Source organism: Ostrea edulis, chromosome 7 (genome assembly GCF_947568905.1).
Source record: "Ostrea edulis chromosome 7, xbOstEdul1.1, whole genome shotgun sequence".
In the NCBI taxonomy this organism is placed as follows: domain Eukaryota; kingdom Metazoa; phylum Mollusca; class Bivalvia; order Ostreida; family Ostreidae; genus Ostrea; species Ostrea edulis.
This window is the reverse complement of record NC_079170.1, coordinates 57759984-57775384: the sequence shown is the minus strand read 5'-3', so window position 1 is coordinate 57775384 and position 15401 is coordinate 57759984. Positions and strand designations below refer to the sequence as shown.

Genomic DNA, 15401 nt, shown 5'->3' with positions numbered 1-15401 from the left:
TGACGTCTCCATAAGAGTGAAATATTCTCGAGAGGGACGTAAAACAATATTCAATCAATCAATCAATTCAGTATATCCCTGTGAACTCGAGACAAAAGACAACACAGAGTCCTCCACATCTGCTTCCTACTTCGATATCTTATTGAAAATGGATATTAACGGCAAACTAACAACTCAACTTTATGACAAACGAGTTAATATCAGCTTCTCCATCGTCAACTTCCCATATTTATGTAGCGCTGCAATATTCCATTATCACCTGCACATGGTGTTTATTTCTCTCAACTGATTTGATATACAAAGCTTGTTCTGAGTATGATCAGTTTTTAAATCGAGGTAGGCTATTGACAAATAAGTTGATGTTACAGGGGTTTCAACAGTCTCGTTTAAGGTCAGCATTTCACAAATTCTATGGTCGTTATAATGATTTAGATTGCCAATACAACCTATCATTGGGTCAAATGCTGTCCGACATGTTTCACACCGATTGTTAGGCCGTTCTTGGCACACCGATTTTGACTACGGATTACTCCTTTTACGTGATCAAGACATAGGGCTTTACAGCGGGTGTGACTGGTTGACTGGGGATGCTTACTCCTCCTAGGCACCTGATCCCACCTCTGGTATGTCCAGGGGTCCATGCTTGCCCAACTCTTAATTTTGTATTCCTTATAGGAGTTATGAGACTGATCACTTGTTTGTTATCTTCACCTTTCATACATAACATCTAAACTTTGTTTGGAGGAGCTGTTACTAAGCATTTATATTGTTTGCTAGATATTCAGGTGTGAAGAGGAAAACCTTTAAATTTAATTCAATTTCACAAAATGATCCATCCCAGTACATGAACCCTTGACAAAGGGCCCAAGAATTTCACAATTTTATAGAGGCCTCAAACTTATTATAACTATGCAGCCAGTCTATATGCAAAGTATTCAAATGTATGAAGATTTTCTTTTTAAAAGATTTAATGCTTTTTCACAAGTTACAATGTTCTCTGGTGAGTGATGTGGCCTATGGGCCTCTTGTTTAAATTTCTTATTGGAAAATTTAAAATGTCCTTGTACTTGAGAGGTCATTTTATAATAATCTGCCCACCTAAAACACTACTATACCTTATTGCTAGCGTTGAAACAATAAATTCATTTATATACCAACATTCTTTTAAAAGAAAAGAAGAGGAACTAGAAAGTTGTAACGTTTTCCGAATCCTTTTGATTTGCTCAATAAAATATGTTCAAAATAAAAGATGGTTTCAGAAACTGTAAACTGCTTGAACCTATAAAAAAATTTCTTTTTTACAATGTGTATGTACATGCATACATGTAAAGACAAGTCTATAAAAACACTACTGGTAGTCATGATGGACAATGGATTAATTTTGTACATGATCACATGAATAGATATGTACATTTGCTGCTATGAATTCACCTACTCGCTGGCTACTTAAAACAGTTATTTTTAAACCAAGTAAATGCACCGTTCTGTACACATGGACAATGTATTAACAAATTATTCACTTCTTAACATTTACACCACATCCTACCTTTAAAAAACTTTGCATCTAATGCAAATATATAATTGTACTGAAATGAATAAATTTGAAAATATTTCAAACATGAGTTACTCCAGCACAGGAATTCAGACCCTATAAAGATATCACAGTGAGATGTTTTCAGAGAGACGGATTACACATTCACATGATATTTGGCAAGCTGTAAGTTATGAATGACACGATCTGCATCTAGCTGCCTGAAATATGCATCGTCGTCATCTCTCACTAACTGGTCCTGTAACTGCTGGATTTCTGACTCCATCTTCTTTCGCATTTCTTTCTTCATCTGTTCAAGCACCTGTAAATATCAGTGCTTACTTGTCAGATAATATTCTAATATTCAAAATGAAGATAAACATACATGATAATGTTGATGCCATACAATTGAAATTGAAGCTTTAAGGAGGAAACAGTTAGTTTCACTTGATTCGTGTCAATATTAAAAGTAATGTGGAGGATATGAACACCATTTCTCAGTTTTACCCTAGTAAAGATATTGATTCTTGCTTTCAGAAAGCATAGCGTGTGTTGTGAATCCGTAATTGCAATTAACATTTTATTTATTTCCAACATTCTTTATCATTATTCTGATTAATAGCTTGTTTTATTTCATTTGCTATATAGAGTATTTCAATTAATCGATTTTTGCCTTGCATGATTTGTCATTAGTTTTTCGTCCATTTCCGTTTTTGTCCGATTGTTTACTTTTTTCCATTATAACGATAGGAAGTAAATATAGTAGAAGACAGTTGAACAAAAAGTAGTAATAAAGAACGAGAACTTTGAGAGTATTGCATAAGCAATTATACATGTCTACTACTGGCACCCCAATTAATTGATGGATGTAATATTCAAGATAATGTATATGATGTTGTTTGACCTTGAACTGTGACCTAAAACATTGGTACCAAGTCACCATGTTTACCATTATCGAATTAGTTTGATATTTTATTGTTCACACAGTTGACTCATGTAGTTTTTATCAGGGATGAAATAGTCTTAGTCAGAACTCTTACAATTTTCTAATTCAATTCATAAACATGTATATATATGTATTCTAAATGTCACACAGTAAATTTGGGTCTGATAAACATAATTATAAACACAATCAAGAAAATTCGGGTACTCCATCATTGTGCGACATACCGTTTGCCTAGTTTCGATGCAGTTCAAAAAGCATCAAATCTGGTTCCCGGACTTTATTAAACACAAAATACATGGGGTAAATACTTTTAAATAAATGTGCAAATGGAACACAAAACAACAACCCGATTTAACATTCATATCTGCATTTTAAATACTTATCAAGGAATTTAAAACCCTGTTTGTAATACTACTTACTAGACCCTATTAATTGTTCGAAGGCTGATTTTGAATACCCGTGATTTCAGTCGGATTGCAGGAATGTGGTAAATTGAGTACTGCCGACTGATCAGACTTCTCACACTGATCACAGAAAAATACTCACGTGATTAACAGATCTGATATATATTTTCATTGATATGATGCTTTTGTGATTAATGAGCTTGAAATCTAAAATTAATGAGTGATTTTTTACACAATCAGTGACTGATTTCATCAACTGCCTCTATTCATATGTCCTACTGTTACAGCCTTTCGACCGGAACATGATCCAAATGAATATAAAAACGTAACATATAAAAATTGATTTCTTTAATACCTATCCATCAAACGTTACGAAATTGAAACCTGATCTGTAGTTTGCCACTCTGAAACAACACTGCAAGTTTCAAACGAATCCTTGCAAGCGTAGCGGGAAAAAAAGTCTGGAAAACCAATGGGACAGACTGAGAGACAGACAAAAAAGAAACCTATAGTCCACTTCGGTTTTACAAACCAGTAGTGGACTAATAAGTAGAGAAGTATTAAATACAGAAAGTTTAAAAAAGTAAAGTAGTATATAAGAACTAGTTAAATAGTAAATTACTGATAAAACATGTTTGATAAACGTAAAAGGTGTCTTTTGAATTGTGTTGTGATCTTGTCTGTTGTGGATAGACCTAGTATTCATCCACAGTTCATCAATAGTTAAAGATTTCTTCTGTATCCAATGAGGCAATTTGAGATTTATATATATTGATCTATATCATTTATTTACTTAATTATTCACATTACTTACATACTTGTGTTCTACTTGTTGAATAATTCGATCTGTAAATATGTATCACAGTATGTGCTTTGATGTTTGTCAAATACCGTATGTAAACTGTGAATATAATCCGTGTGTGAATTGCAGGAAATAACAGCCTCCGCCACATTGCTTGGACAGACAGTCTTTATCTTTTACTTCTATAGTGTAAATATGACATTTGTCCATGTCTGTGCTTGATGTTTATGAGAAGGCAAACTTCATAAAAACCAGTCATATTATGTCAGAATATTAAAAAAGGTGAAAAAATACTATCTCTTAAGATTTTATAATTCTAATTTTAGAGATTTTGGTAATATTTGGGGTAACAACTTAATTACACCGAGATTCTGCACAAAAACATACTCAGTTTTGAAGCAAGACAGCATCTATCAATTAACCCTTATCATTATGATAGAGTTCTTTTTCATTTCAATATTCAATCTCCAGTCATGTTCCCATTTATCTTTTATCAGTTATATAATGGCTATGCACACCATGTGTCAATTTCGCTTTCCATTTACTTACCTTCTTCTGTGCTTTTTCCCGCACTAAAAGTTCTTTTTTCTCTTTGGTAATGGATTCTGACAACATCTCAAACTGATCACGATAACTCATTGTGGTCAAGGCAAGACAAAAGAGAAATTCATAAACATCATACTGCGAACAAGTGTGAAGGCCCTATACAAGTCAATTCCTAGCTATTACGTGTACATGCAAGTTGGAGTGGCATTGTCATAAGGAACACACCCTCTAAATATCACAGTCTATCCTTACAGCTTAAAAATTAAAGGCAATTTAAATTAATGGGTAAAAGGACAATATCTACTGTCAAAAGGATTAAACCTACAAAGTATCCAAAACCTTTCTCTCATGTGGTACACTGTTATAAGCATGTTAGATTTATTATCATTAAACACAACATCACTTGCAAGGCCTTAATTTGACACAAGGGTTAAACCCACTATCAACCCCCTTCACTTTTATTTAAATACTTGTTATCAATATTAGAGGTTTTTATGACACATAGAAAAAAATATTCCCCTTTATTCTTTGATTCTGGAAGTGTAAAATAGACACATTTAAATCAAAAGAGGATCCTGAACATGCATCTGGACCCTGTTGCACAAAAGTTAGTTAGATTTAACTGACAAATAATGTATAATAGTTAAACTATATAAATGTAAGAGTTAATGACAATTGTTGGTTAAAGTTGACTAACCTTCATGAAACTGGGTCCTGAACATTTAAAAATCATAATCAGTAAGGACCACTATTTAGACAATACACTGTTAATGCAATCTGAGCTGATATAGATATATGTGAATGTACAAGATTGTAAATGTATTCAGGCACAGTAAACATGATCTAGATGAATCAATGAAGGATACTAGTTCTCCATGGACTCAATTTCATTTCTCTGAGTTCCGGCTTCAGTATCTCTCTGTTCCTTGGCATACTTCTTCATTTCTCGAACTCGATCCTTTTGAATGTCCAATCCATCTTTAAACAGCTTGCGGAAAATCTGCAGTGTATTATTTGTAAAATCCATTCACTAACAAATTATTGCATACATACTGTAAAATTAACACTTATAGCAAAGCTCCAGGGCCAGCGTAAAATAGTTTGTTATAACCAAACTTCTTTATATCCATTAACATTTTTGTTATTTTCCTTTCATAGGAGAATAAATATCACTTCACAATAAACATCAATTAGTTATAAGCATCTTTGTTTTAAGCACAGGCACCTGAATTTTTGTCAATAATTCAGGTGCCTGTGTTTTAATCAAGTTTTACTGCTCTTTGTCTTTACAGTACAAACAAACTGAATTTTGTCTCACCATTTCCTCTCTCGTACGTCTCTTGAGCATTTTTGATCTCATCCTGACCTGGTAATCATCATAATATTTACGAGACCGAGCAGACTGTGCTCGTTTCTCTTCGATCAAATTTTTAGCAGCAATGGTTTGCTTCTGTCTCTCTTTGATGTCTTTCTGTGAAAGAGCACAACAAGTCATGCATCAATACAGACACAATAAGTCATGCATCAATACAGACACAACAAGTCATGCATCAATACAGACACAACAAGTTATGCATCAATACAGACATAACAAGTCATGCATCAATAGACACAAGTCATGCATCAATAAAGACACAAATCATGTATCATTAAAGACACGGCAAGTTTTATGTATGACATAATGTGGTTTTGCCATCATTTTTTGAAAATATCAATTTTCATGAAGTGGTTAACATTTATGAAATTAAAGAATGAAGGTTAATAGCTCATAAATGTCCGCGCCAATGAAATTGTATTCTTGAGAAAAACCACACAATGAAAACACAGTGTCATTATATGTTTGATGAGTCACAGTTTTTGGTATTTAGCAAGATATGAGCTTTTGACAAAAATTACACAAAATAACTTTAACAGAATTTACATACCATACGTTGGCCATGCTCCATTTCTTTTTTCATTAAGAGAACCATGATTTCATGACGTTTCTCTGCTTCTTCCAGCTTTAAAAAGTGAAATAAAAACAGATTTTTTTTTCTATGTAACATACAAAAGATACTACACTGTCATAAAGCATTTTCATGTGGTCCTGTTTTAAATATGATCAATTTATTCTTTTCTACATATTTAATTCAAAGTTTTTTGTGATATCAACTACATTTCCTGAACTGCTCATTAGAGGCAGCATCCAGCTGATTGGAAACCCAATCAGACTCTACTAACCTCCGCTTTTGCTTTGCTTTTTTTCCGTCGTACTTCCTGGTTGGCTCGTGTGACCTGCTCTATTTGGTGAATGCCCTTCCTCCACAGTTCATGCCAGGTATGGAGTGATAGGTGGAGGTGAGGGAACTCCTTAAGCATCATGGGCAAGATGTCCTCATCGTCTTTAATTGTCACTGAAGCAGACATAGAATCTTCTGTAGACTAAGTTAGATCATATATATCGGTACCTGTCTTTCCTTTGTAAGCAATCTTTAACACTTACACTTCTGTTTTGGTATTGCTGTCACCCCACTTGACGATTTTTTTTTAGCCTTACTACACACACTGGGTTTGTGGACTAGTGTTTTCTTCTTCACACCTGAAAGTCAATCAAATTGAGCATAAAATAATAATGTCATTCCCAATGTGGAGTATACCAAGTGATTTCTACCAAACCTAGAAATGAAGCTTTAGATTACAGCAAGAATTGTCTCACCAAAGTCCTTTGGTTTCATGCTCTTTCTAGAACTAGTCAGTACCTTCTTTCTGTATTCATCTTCCTATATATCAGAAATTATAGATTTAAGTAATTATGAAGAGTAACTTGGTGAAAATGTATTGATGTCATTAAAACTATACTCAAAGTTACATTGTACATACCAAAGTCATGATTTATTCCCAACATCTGTAAATGAAAAAAAATGCACAAAGACAATACATATGAATAATGCATAGTTTTGAACACTTACCACATGCTTAGCACCTTTTCTATCTGTATTCAATCCATACTCTGCTTCATTCTGTAGTTCATCTAAGTCCTCTTGGTATATTCTTTGTAGAAACTGTAAACATTCTTGTGTTATAAGATGACATTTTTTAAATGAAATCATCATACTTTTGTAATTTACAGATAGAAAAATAGCACAAAAGCACAAACTTCCATACAAAACTATAAAACATGTAGACTACCATATTTTCATGCATCAATATTTATATTCAGCAATATTTTGTCAGTTTCAATGTTTTCATTTCTCAATATAGAATCTGTGAAGCACAAGTGGCTTTTCAGCTTGATACAAAAAGGGAAAGAATTTTTATCACAAAATTATGTCTTCATTGTTTGTATCGTGTAAGATATGCAAAACAATGGAATTATGGGTAATTTTTGTATAATAATTACCCAATGCTTCTGATGTTTTATATTCCTATGATACTTACATCTGAGACAGTTATTTTTTAGTTAAACTTTTACAGTGCAGGTTTGCTTAAACCGTTAACTATCTCTTAAACCGTTAACTATCTTTTAATATTGTACTGCATGTGTAATTAATATCTTTAATTAGGGCTGTTCCAGAAATGATCAAATGTGGGGGGGGGGGGGGGGGGGGGGGGGGGGGGGGAGGGGGGGGGGAGGGCGGCAAATGATGTTTTTTTGTGTGGGTGGTCGTATTTTTTCATATTTTATTTGGTCCGTGGTTGGACTGTTAAAAAAATATTTATTATGGGTAGTTTCTATTGTTTTATTTTGTGCCACGTGGGTGTTGAGTTTTCAGAATATTTTTATTGTCGCTCTTGTCGTGTTGGTTACAAAAAGTCGGAGGGAAAATTGAAAACGTGCTTTTGAAATGCTGCTTTCGAAATCGGAAATCGGAAGTAACAATAGAACTATTCGAGTTGTCGCTCTTTGCAGCGCATAACTTTCTATTACGGCACTCTTCAAATTAGAGGCGCGTTTAGTAGGGTCCCTTTGGATGTGATGGCGGCGAACTCTGTTCTGTAGATTATTACAGTTTACAGTGCATCGATTTTGGGAATATTTTGAAACCAATAGGTATTCCGTTTTCTAATAAAAATAGGCAAACCTTAGTTGATTTATACGAGGGTACCGATGCGTTATATTTATCAGTCAGTGTGATGGTGATATAGAGGCCTCCGGGTGCGGGCTCCATTAGAAGACGAACAATTCGTGGAAAAACATATCCATACCCATTTCATGATAATAGCATCGTTTGGACTCCCAATCTTTCCAACATTCCCGCCACAGATGCCTTTGATTGTTGATGTGACATCGTTTCTTCAGAACTACTGTGATACAATGTCGCACAGGCATTACCGCGTCATTGACTAGAATGTTTGTCCCGAAAACCTCGCGAGATTTGTACCGTTTTCATTTTTAAAAATATTTTTGTGGTGGGTCTGGTTATTTATTTTTTTTAATTAGATGGGTCATTGTAAAATGAGTTTATGAATTTGATGGGTCATGGAGTAAATTTTTTTTTTTTTTTAATGGGTGCTTGGTATATACAAAATGTGCTTCCCCCCCCCCCATGTATTTATTTCTGGAATAGCTCTTAGCAGAATTCATATTTTAGTATCTTTGGCACCTTTATTCCCTTTGCTTTACTCACATTTATTCATTACCTTCATTAAGACTTAAGAATTCAACACTTACATCTACTTTGCGTTTGTTGACATCTTTTTCTTTGTTCAGCAGTCGCTGTGTATCTGAGATGGAGTAGTTTCCCTTGGATTTACTGCCAAGCTTACTAGTGTGGACTTTTTTCTGGTCATTACTTGACCTAAATCTGGCTGGCATGGCCTCATCTTCGCTAAGAACATCATCAATAATCTCATGAAACCTATCAGAAAAACAATTTATTCACTTGATAATATTCTGACATATCAAGTGATGAATAATAACTTAATTATGCGAGTATAATCCATTTTTCCCATGATACATATATTCTAAATTCAATGTACACAAGTATTTTATTTCACATACTGTTTCTTTAAGTATTCATCATAAGAGAAACTGGCTGGATTTTTTTCGAAGTCAAAGAGGCTACTTTCGCCTGATTGACCTTTCTTCTGTGTGTTGTCCTGTCGGGCCTGCACAGGTTTCTTTGAACCCTTCTTATTCTCTGTCCAAGCTGACTTGGTTTTAGTTTTGTATCTATAAGAGGAAGATAATACTTCAAAATATTTCAGCTCAATATTATACCTAACACCATGCCATGTGTAATATCTATTCTATGAATCTAAAACTTTAAATTACTAAATCAGGGTAGAAATGCATTCTGAATATTTTTGACTGATTATAAAAAGCTAATTTTCTGAGATTGTATTGCTTCATTAAATGTCCACATACGACAAGAGGCTCACAGGCCTTATCCATCACCTGAGTATTAGTTTCAGGTATCACTAGCCCCAAGGGCTATGAAATCTTCAATGATTTCCCTGTTCTGCATATCTAAGGTAAATTCTAATATTCAGCAAAGTATAAAGCAAGATGTGTTCTTCAAACACACATGCCCCCAAAAGTGAGCTCCTCCTAAATGTTCACTTACTTTTATCCAGTGTAAGTAAAATTATAGAAAATGTTTACTAAATGTAACAGTATATGACCATATTGACCCCGCCTGTGACTTGGAACCTCTACCCATGAGGTTGCAATACTCACAATTTTTGATACATCTTTTTCCTCTTTTCCTAAATGTGTAATTAGTTTTAATATAGTATCAGCAAAATTAAAGAAGTCTGTCAAATGATAAAGACATTTAACCACTTATAATGACCATTTTGACCCAATCCTGGTATCAAAACACCTACCCCTGGGATCATGAACTTTACAATTTTGGTAAAGGGCTAATTGCTTCTTCTTGATATCCATTTAGTTTCAATTTAGTATTAATAGCATTAAAGGACACATCTCATGTTTTCAAAGTATACAGAATTATATACATTTTGTCTTCCTTATGCTTATAGAAATTAATTGTAATAGTTCGTTCACTGAAGTATTGCGATAATTAGCCACAATACGGACTTAAATCTAAGCCCCGATTTCAAAAAGCCTAGTTAATTACATAGGTAGTCACATGGTACAGTGACGTCATATGCGACCTTCGTCGATCAACTTGTTGTAAAAGCAGTGTTAGATATTTTTAAAAAACTCGGGTTTTAGGGGCCTAATTTATTTACCATGGATAACATTTATTTCGATGTTGACAAATTTCCTGAGTCTTATATCTTTTAGCCACCAGTGCATACAAATAGCGACCCAAATATAGCAAGGAAAGCGAGTATGAAATCTGCATAAATTTGAGAGTAAATAATGTTTACATGGGATCACTGTCTAAACACAATTTGGTAATGCCATTTCTGTAAACAACTGTAATTAGCGTTGTTGTTTTTCTAAAAATAAACAGTGCAATTATTATTAAATTTATTTTTGGAGAAGTTAGGCCTAAATTATGATACGATTATGTATCATTGACAACTAGGCCTACTGTCACTGATGCATTTCGAAAATAATAATGATCAAACTTATTGTGAAAATCACAATACTTTTAAATTATTTTATGCAAGCAATTTTATTAATCATTATTTTTTGTTATCTACACATACGTTGTTACTTAGGAAGTGGGAGCGTGGCGTGCTGTTGTTGTAAACACGTATGCGTTCCTTAAAAAAAAATGAAAGCATGATAATTCAATTAAAAGTTGGGAAATATTATATTTTATTATTTATAATTGAAAGTTCAATTATCTTTTATCTTTAAATTTCTTTTTTTAAACTACCAGTTGGTAGACACTGCTAGCAAAGTTCTGCCTATATGTTGTTACAAGGTGAAGGTCAGTTGGTGCGAGTGTGTATTGAATTTGAGAGCAGAACGGAAAGCATATGCCGTAGGCCTATATGTAACAGCCTATATGTAACAGTGCGTAACTTCGATAGAACCATTTTCTCACAGTTTATCTACGTCTTTGTCCAAGTGTTTGTTTGAAAAAGTACAGGGACAAATTCTACTGGTTTTTTTTTATGGCAAAGTCGTTGTGCCGACAAAAAATATTAACGTCTTGTCCCTCATACCTTCCTTCGAAAATTAAAAAAAAAAAACACAGTCCAAATCCTCTCTACTGACAGCAAGTACACCCTTAAACGGCACAAAACACCCTAATGCAGTGTTATTTACAAGCTGTTAATGAGATAATTGTTTGTTTGTCGATTAAATCTAATCTGTTTATGAAATGGCTAACAACTGTTTTCAAATCTTCTCGCTCGAGGTCGCATATGACGTCACAGATAATGGCGCGTAAAATATCGAAGAAAATATGCATATCGCAAGATTTGAATTTCATTGCTTTCAAACTCGAAAACTACGCAAACTGTTTCATTTAAAACACCTGTAAAGTAGTTTTAGGCATGAAATGAATTAATTTTGCTGAAAAAATTAAAAAGTTTAAAAACATGCGATGTGTCCTTTAAAGACAATGTTATATGCAACATCCCGAAGCAGTATTCCAACATGACAACGCCAGACCACATACTGCTCGTCTAACTTGTGATGTTCTGCAAAGACACATTATCCAGGTTCTTCCTTGGCCATCCAAATCACCCGATTTGACCCCTACTGAACATGCATGGGGCAAACTGGATAGGCACATCCACCAAAGACAACCACAACCTCAGACTCTGCAACAACTAGCCCAAGCTCTGCAGTTAGAGTGGAACAACATCCACTGATATTTGTTTCAGAGACTTAATTGCATGACTTAATTGCATCTAAGGGAAAGTGTTGTCATTGGTGCTCGGGGGTGTGTGATTGATTGATTGTATCTTGTTTAATAGTGTTGAATAATCGGAAAAATTTCACAATCGATAATCGGTCAAAATAGGAAGAACTAGATCGATCAATGATAGATATAATCGGTATTTACACACAGTAAATAAACGTTTATTATTTTTGGGTTATTTCCTTTTAGTTTTATGGATATGTGCAACATACACACACTTATTAGCTTATTTACGAGGAGTGAAATGGGTTTTTTTTCTAGCCATGACATCCAGACTGGCTTTAGTTTAGTTTTAAGAAACCTTAAAGTTTCTGAATTTCGATCTCTCGAACTCTCAATCTCTCAAAGTTTTATCAAGGTTTGAGTTATCGAGAGTCACCTGTATATGAGTCTGTACTATATCTAATCAGTAGCCCTTGACATGCAAATTTTAAAGATTACATATATTCTCTTATAAACTTTTATCCCTTACTGAGGCCACCATCCCATCCACAGGCCATGATTTGTAGAAACCCACAGCACCTGGTGATGATTACATATTAATGATCACAAATCATGGCCCTGTTCTTGAAAAATTTCCTCATGTATTACCAGATTTTTAAATGATTCTACCATATTTTCATTATTTCTTATCATCTCCTCTTTGAAAAGGGTGCAATCCTTCATTTGAACAAATTTGAATCCATTTACCCAAGAATGCTGTATGGCAAGTTTGGTTGAAATTGGCCCAGTGGTTCAGGAGAAGTTGAAAATGTATAAAGTTTACAGCCTGTAAACACCACATGTACTAATCAGTAACTTCAGTCTGGTTGCTGTGTGAACAGGACAGACAGACAAATGGATGGATGCTCGACAAGTGATCAGAAAAGCACAATTGAGCTTATAGCTCAGGTGAGCTAAAAAATTAATTGTATCTTTCCAGTATACAATACCTAGGAGCCGTTCTCAAGAAGCTGGGACTGGACTCTGAAGTTGTTGATCTCTCCACCATAAAAGACACCTTCCTTTTGCCATGACTTGGAGTCAGCTGTAGGGGTAAAATTAGATTGATATGTATTTGCAAAACAATGATGCCAAATATCCATGACATGAAAATAAAATCTACATTCACAACAATATCATTCTTTACAGGATTTCATGAATAAAGGCACATAACCCTATTCATGCTCCACTACTATATAATCTATACCATCCACAGGATTTATTACAAAGTAGCATTAAATCATCCACTGTCATACTGTCCATGAGTGTTTAACTATTTCTATGATTTATGGATTGGAACATTTAGCTACATCTTTTTATATACCCCCGGGTTGTAATGTATTCTTACATATTAGATTTAATAGAATGAAGAAATATGTAAATGTAGTATATATATTACTCTAGATTCCTTATTTTATGTGATAACTTATATTGCAAAATGACTTGTAGACATAAAATTGCGGGAACATGAATTTACAATATCAAGATGTTTTACATGTATTTCAGCAATATAAAATAAATAGGGATAACTCTATTCAGCAATTCCTACTTCTCACCAAATTATGCAATAATAAATTTCTTGTGTATATCTAGGAATTTACAGACTCACTGTTGTCTTTCAAAAAACAGTATCATAAGTACTTATGGGGGAAGATGTTGAATGTCCATTAATTTAAATTGACATAACTTCAGCCAGTGAAACGTCTTCTCTACCTCTGTGTCGGAGTACAATTCATCATCTGATTGACGTGCGGGACTTTTCGTCTTTTTTGGTGGACTCCCAAATTGGTTTTTCTTTGGGTTAGGATATGTGCTGTGATACAAATTTTTAGTCAAGATTATTTGACTCAACTTTCAATGACTTCCAGTTTAAATTTCCATAGTTATAGGGACATATAAATGACAAATATTTGTAAAGAATGTCAAATTAACTTTAACCTTTGAAATATATGTATTCCTTTTTCTTCACAGACCTGTGTAATTTCCCTGTGTCATAATCATTTTCCATGCTTCTTAGAATCGTTCTTGCTCGGCTTGGACTGCAATTTACAGCCTCCTCAGCCATGGCTGCTGTTTGTTCGACCATGTTACATAAACCCTCGTAAGACTCAGTATCTCTTAAATCACCAGAGTTTACATTACTCTGTCTTTTGCCTAAAAATTGAAGCAACAACTCAGGAATAACAATCAAAATGATGTATTTTTAAAAGAAAAAAAATTCATTTTTGAATATACATGTACATGAGGGTATGATCTGCTATGCTTAACACCAGCATACTTCATGAAGCACATTAGCTCTTACCCTCATGCATTTTTAAAAATGAAATTTCTTGTATTTACATTCTACTTCCTTCATTTCTGTCAGAATACTTCTCATTACCAGCTCGTTAGAGTTATCGCGCTTTGATGACTTTTGTGCGTCATTGGTAAGAAAATGCACAAGTCTCGTGAGCAAGTGCGAGATTACTGGGACATAAACGCTCATAGCACCCCCCCCCCCCTTTTAAGAGTTAAAATACATGTATTTTTAAATAAAATAACCATTGATCAAACTGCATTTTTCAAATATTCTAACACTATTTTATTAAAGATGCTACATGTTTTTTAAACTCCACCACACCTATTATAAAAATTCCAAACAACGATATTCTCTGTCCTAAGTCCATCAATATTTTGTAATTTTCAAAATAGCTTCGATGCAGTTTGGAAACCCATAAGTTGTGTTAATTAGTGTTATAAACGCCTACAAAAAATGCAGTTTGGAATATATATAACTTGTTCTAAAATATGGGAATTGAGGGGGGAGGGGGGGTGTACGTGTACGATTATAAAGTCCATGCCATATGAACCTGTCCTAATTGTATGATAAAATTGAATGTCTTCATAGTCTGACAGAATAACTTTAAAAACATATTAATCCCATTAATTACAAGAAAAGTTCTTGTGTTGAATGTGCATTTCCCTTCACAGTTCTTCTTGCAATTGATGCTTTATATCGGTCAGATTTGGCAAATTTAGTACCTGCGCTCTCTCATATAGTTTAATAAGTTCATCTGTTTCTTGTAAGAATAATCAATTCCTAAATTTGACTTTAGAATTTTAATCAGTGTTGTGGTTTGCAGTCAGTTATAATATGTATTTGATACCATAATTTATATTACGTATGCTTAAGTAATGTGTTTACATTATGTTGTCCCGGTAGCACGACTTTACGCGCCTTTAATTTGAAGAGTTCCACTAATGGAAATGATAAGTATTTCCAGCTGTTAAAATACATGTACTATGTCTATCAATATTCATACGTGACTGCTTACAACTTCCAACACATTCATGAGGAATTATTACAGTTTGTAAAGACATTGGAAAATATAATTGAATTTATGCCTTCTATATGATAAATCTAGAAGTTAAAACATGT

General features: G+C 33.9%; 1 protein-coding gene across 1 annotated transcript in view; it reads right to left on the bottom strand.

Moving 5' to 3' along the window:
• Positions 1 to 950: 950 nt before the first annotated feature.
• The window catches only part of LOC125653310 (centrosomal protein of 95 kDa-like), a 40022-nt gene continuing 25571 nt past the window's right edge, over positions 951 to 15401 (bottom strand). Inside the window, exons 9-22 of the mRNA XM_048882725.2 lie at positions 13957 to 14137; positions 13697 to 13796; positions 12934 to 13028; positions 9211 to 9381; positions 8881 to 9067; positions 7178 to 7270; positions 6925 to 6988; positions 6712 to 6807; positions 6450 to 6622; positions 6155 to 6229; positions 5548 to 5700; positions 5096 to 5229; positions 4233 to 4317; positions 951 to 1853 (exon numbers count right to left, since the gene is read on the bottom strand). Of these exons, the coding sequence (XP_048738682.1) occupies positions 1689 to 1853; positions 4233 to 4317; positions 5096 to 5229; positions 5548 to 5700; positions 6155 to 6229; positions 6450 to 6622; positions 6712 to 6807; positions 6925 to 6988; positions 7178 to 7270; positions 8881 to 9067; positions 9211 to 9381; positions 12934 to 13028; positions 13697 to 13796; positions 13957 to 14137 (1772 nt within the window). The 3' untranslated portion in view covers positions 951 to 1688. The remainder of the gene's footprint in view (positions 1854 to 4232; positions 4318 to 5095; positions 5230 to 5547; positions 5701 to 6154; positions 6230 to 6449; positions 6623 to 6711; positions 6808 to 6924; positions 6989 to 7177; positions 7271 to 8880; positions 9068 to 9210; positions 9382 to 12933; positions 13029 to 13696; positions 13797 to 13956; positions 14138 to 15401) is intronic.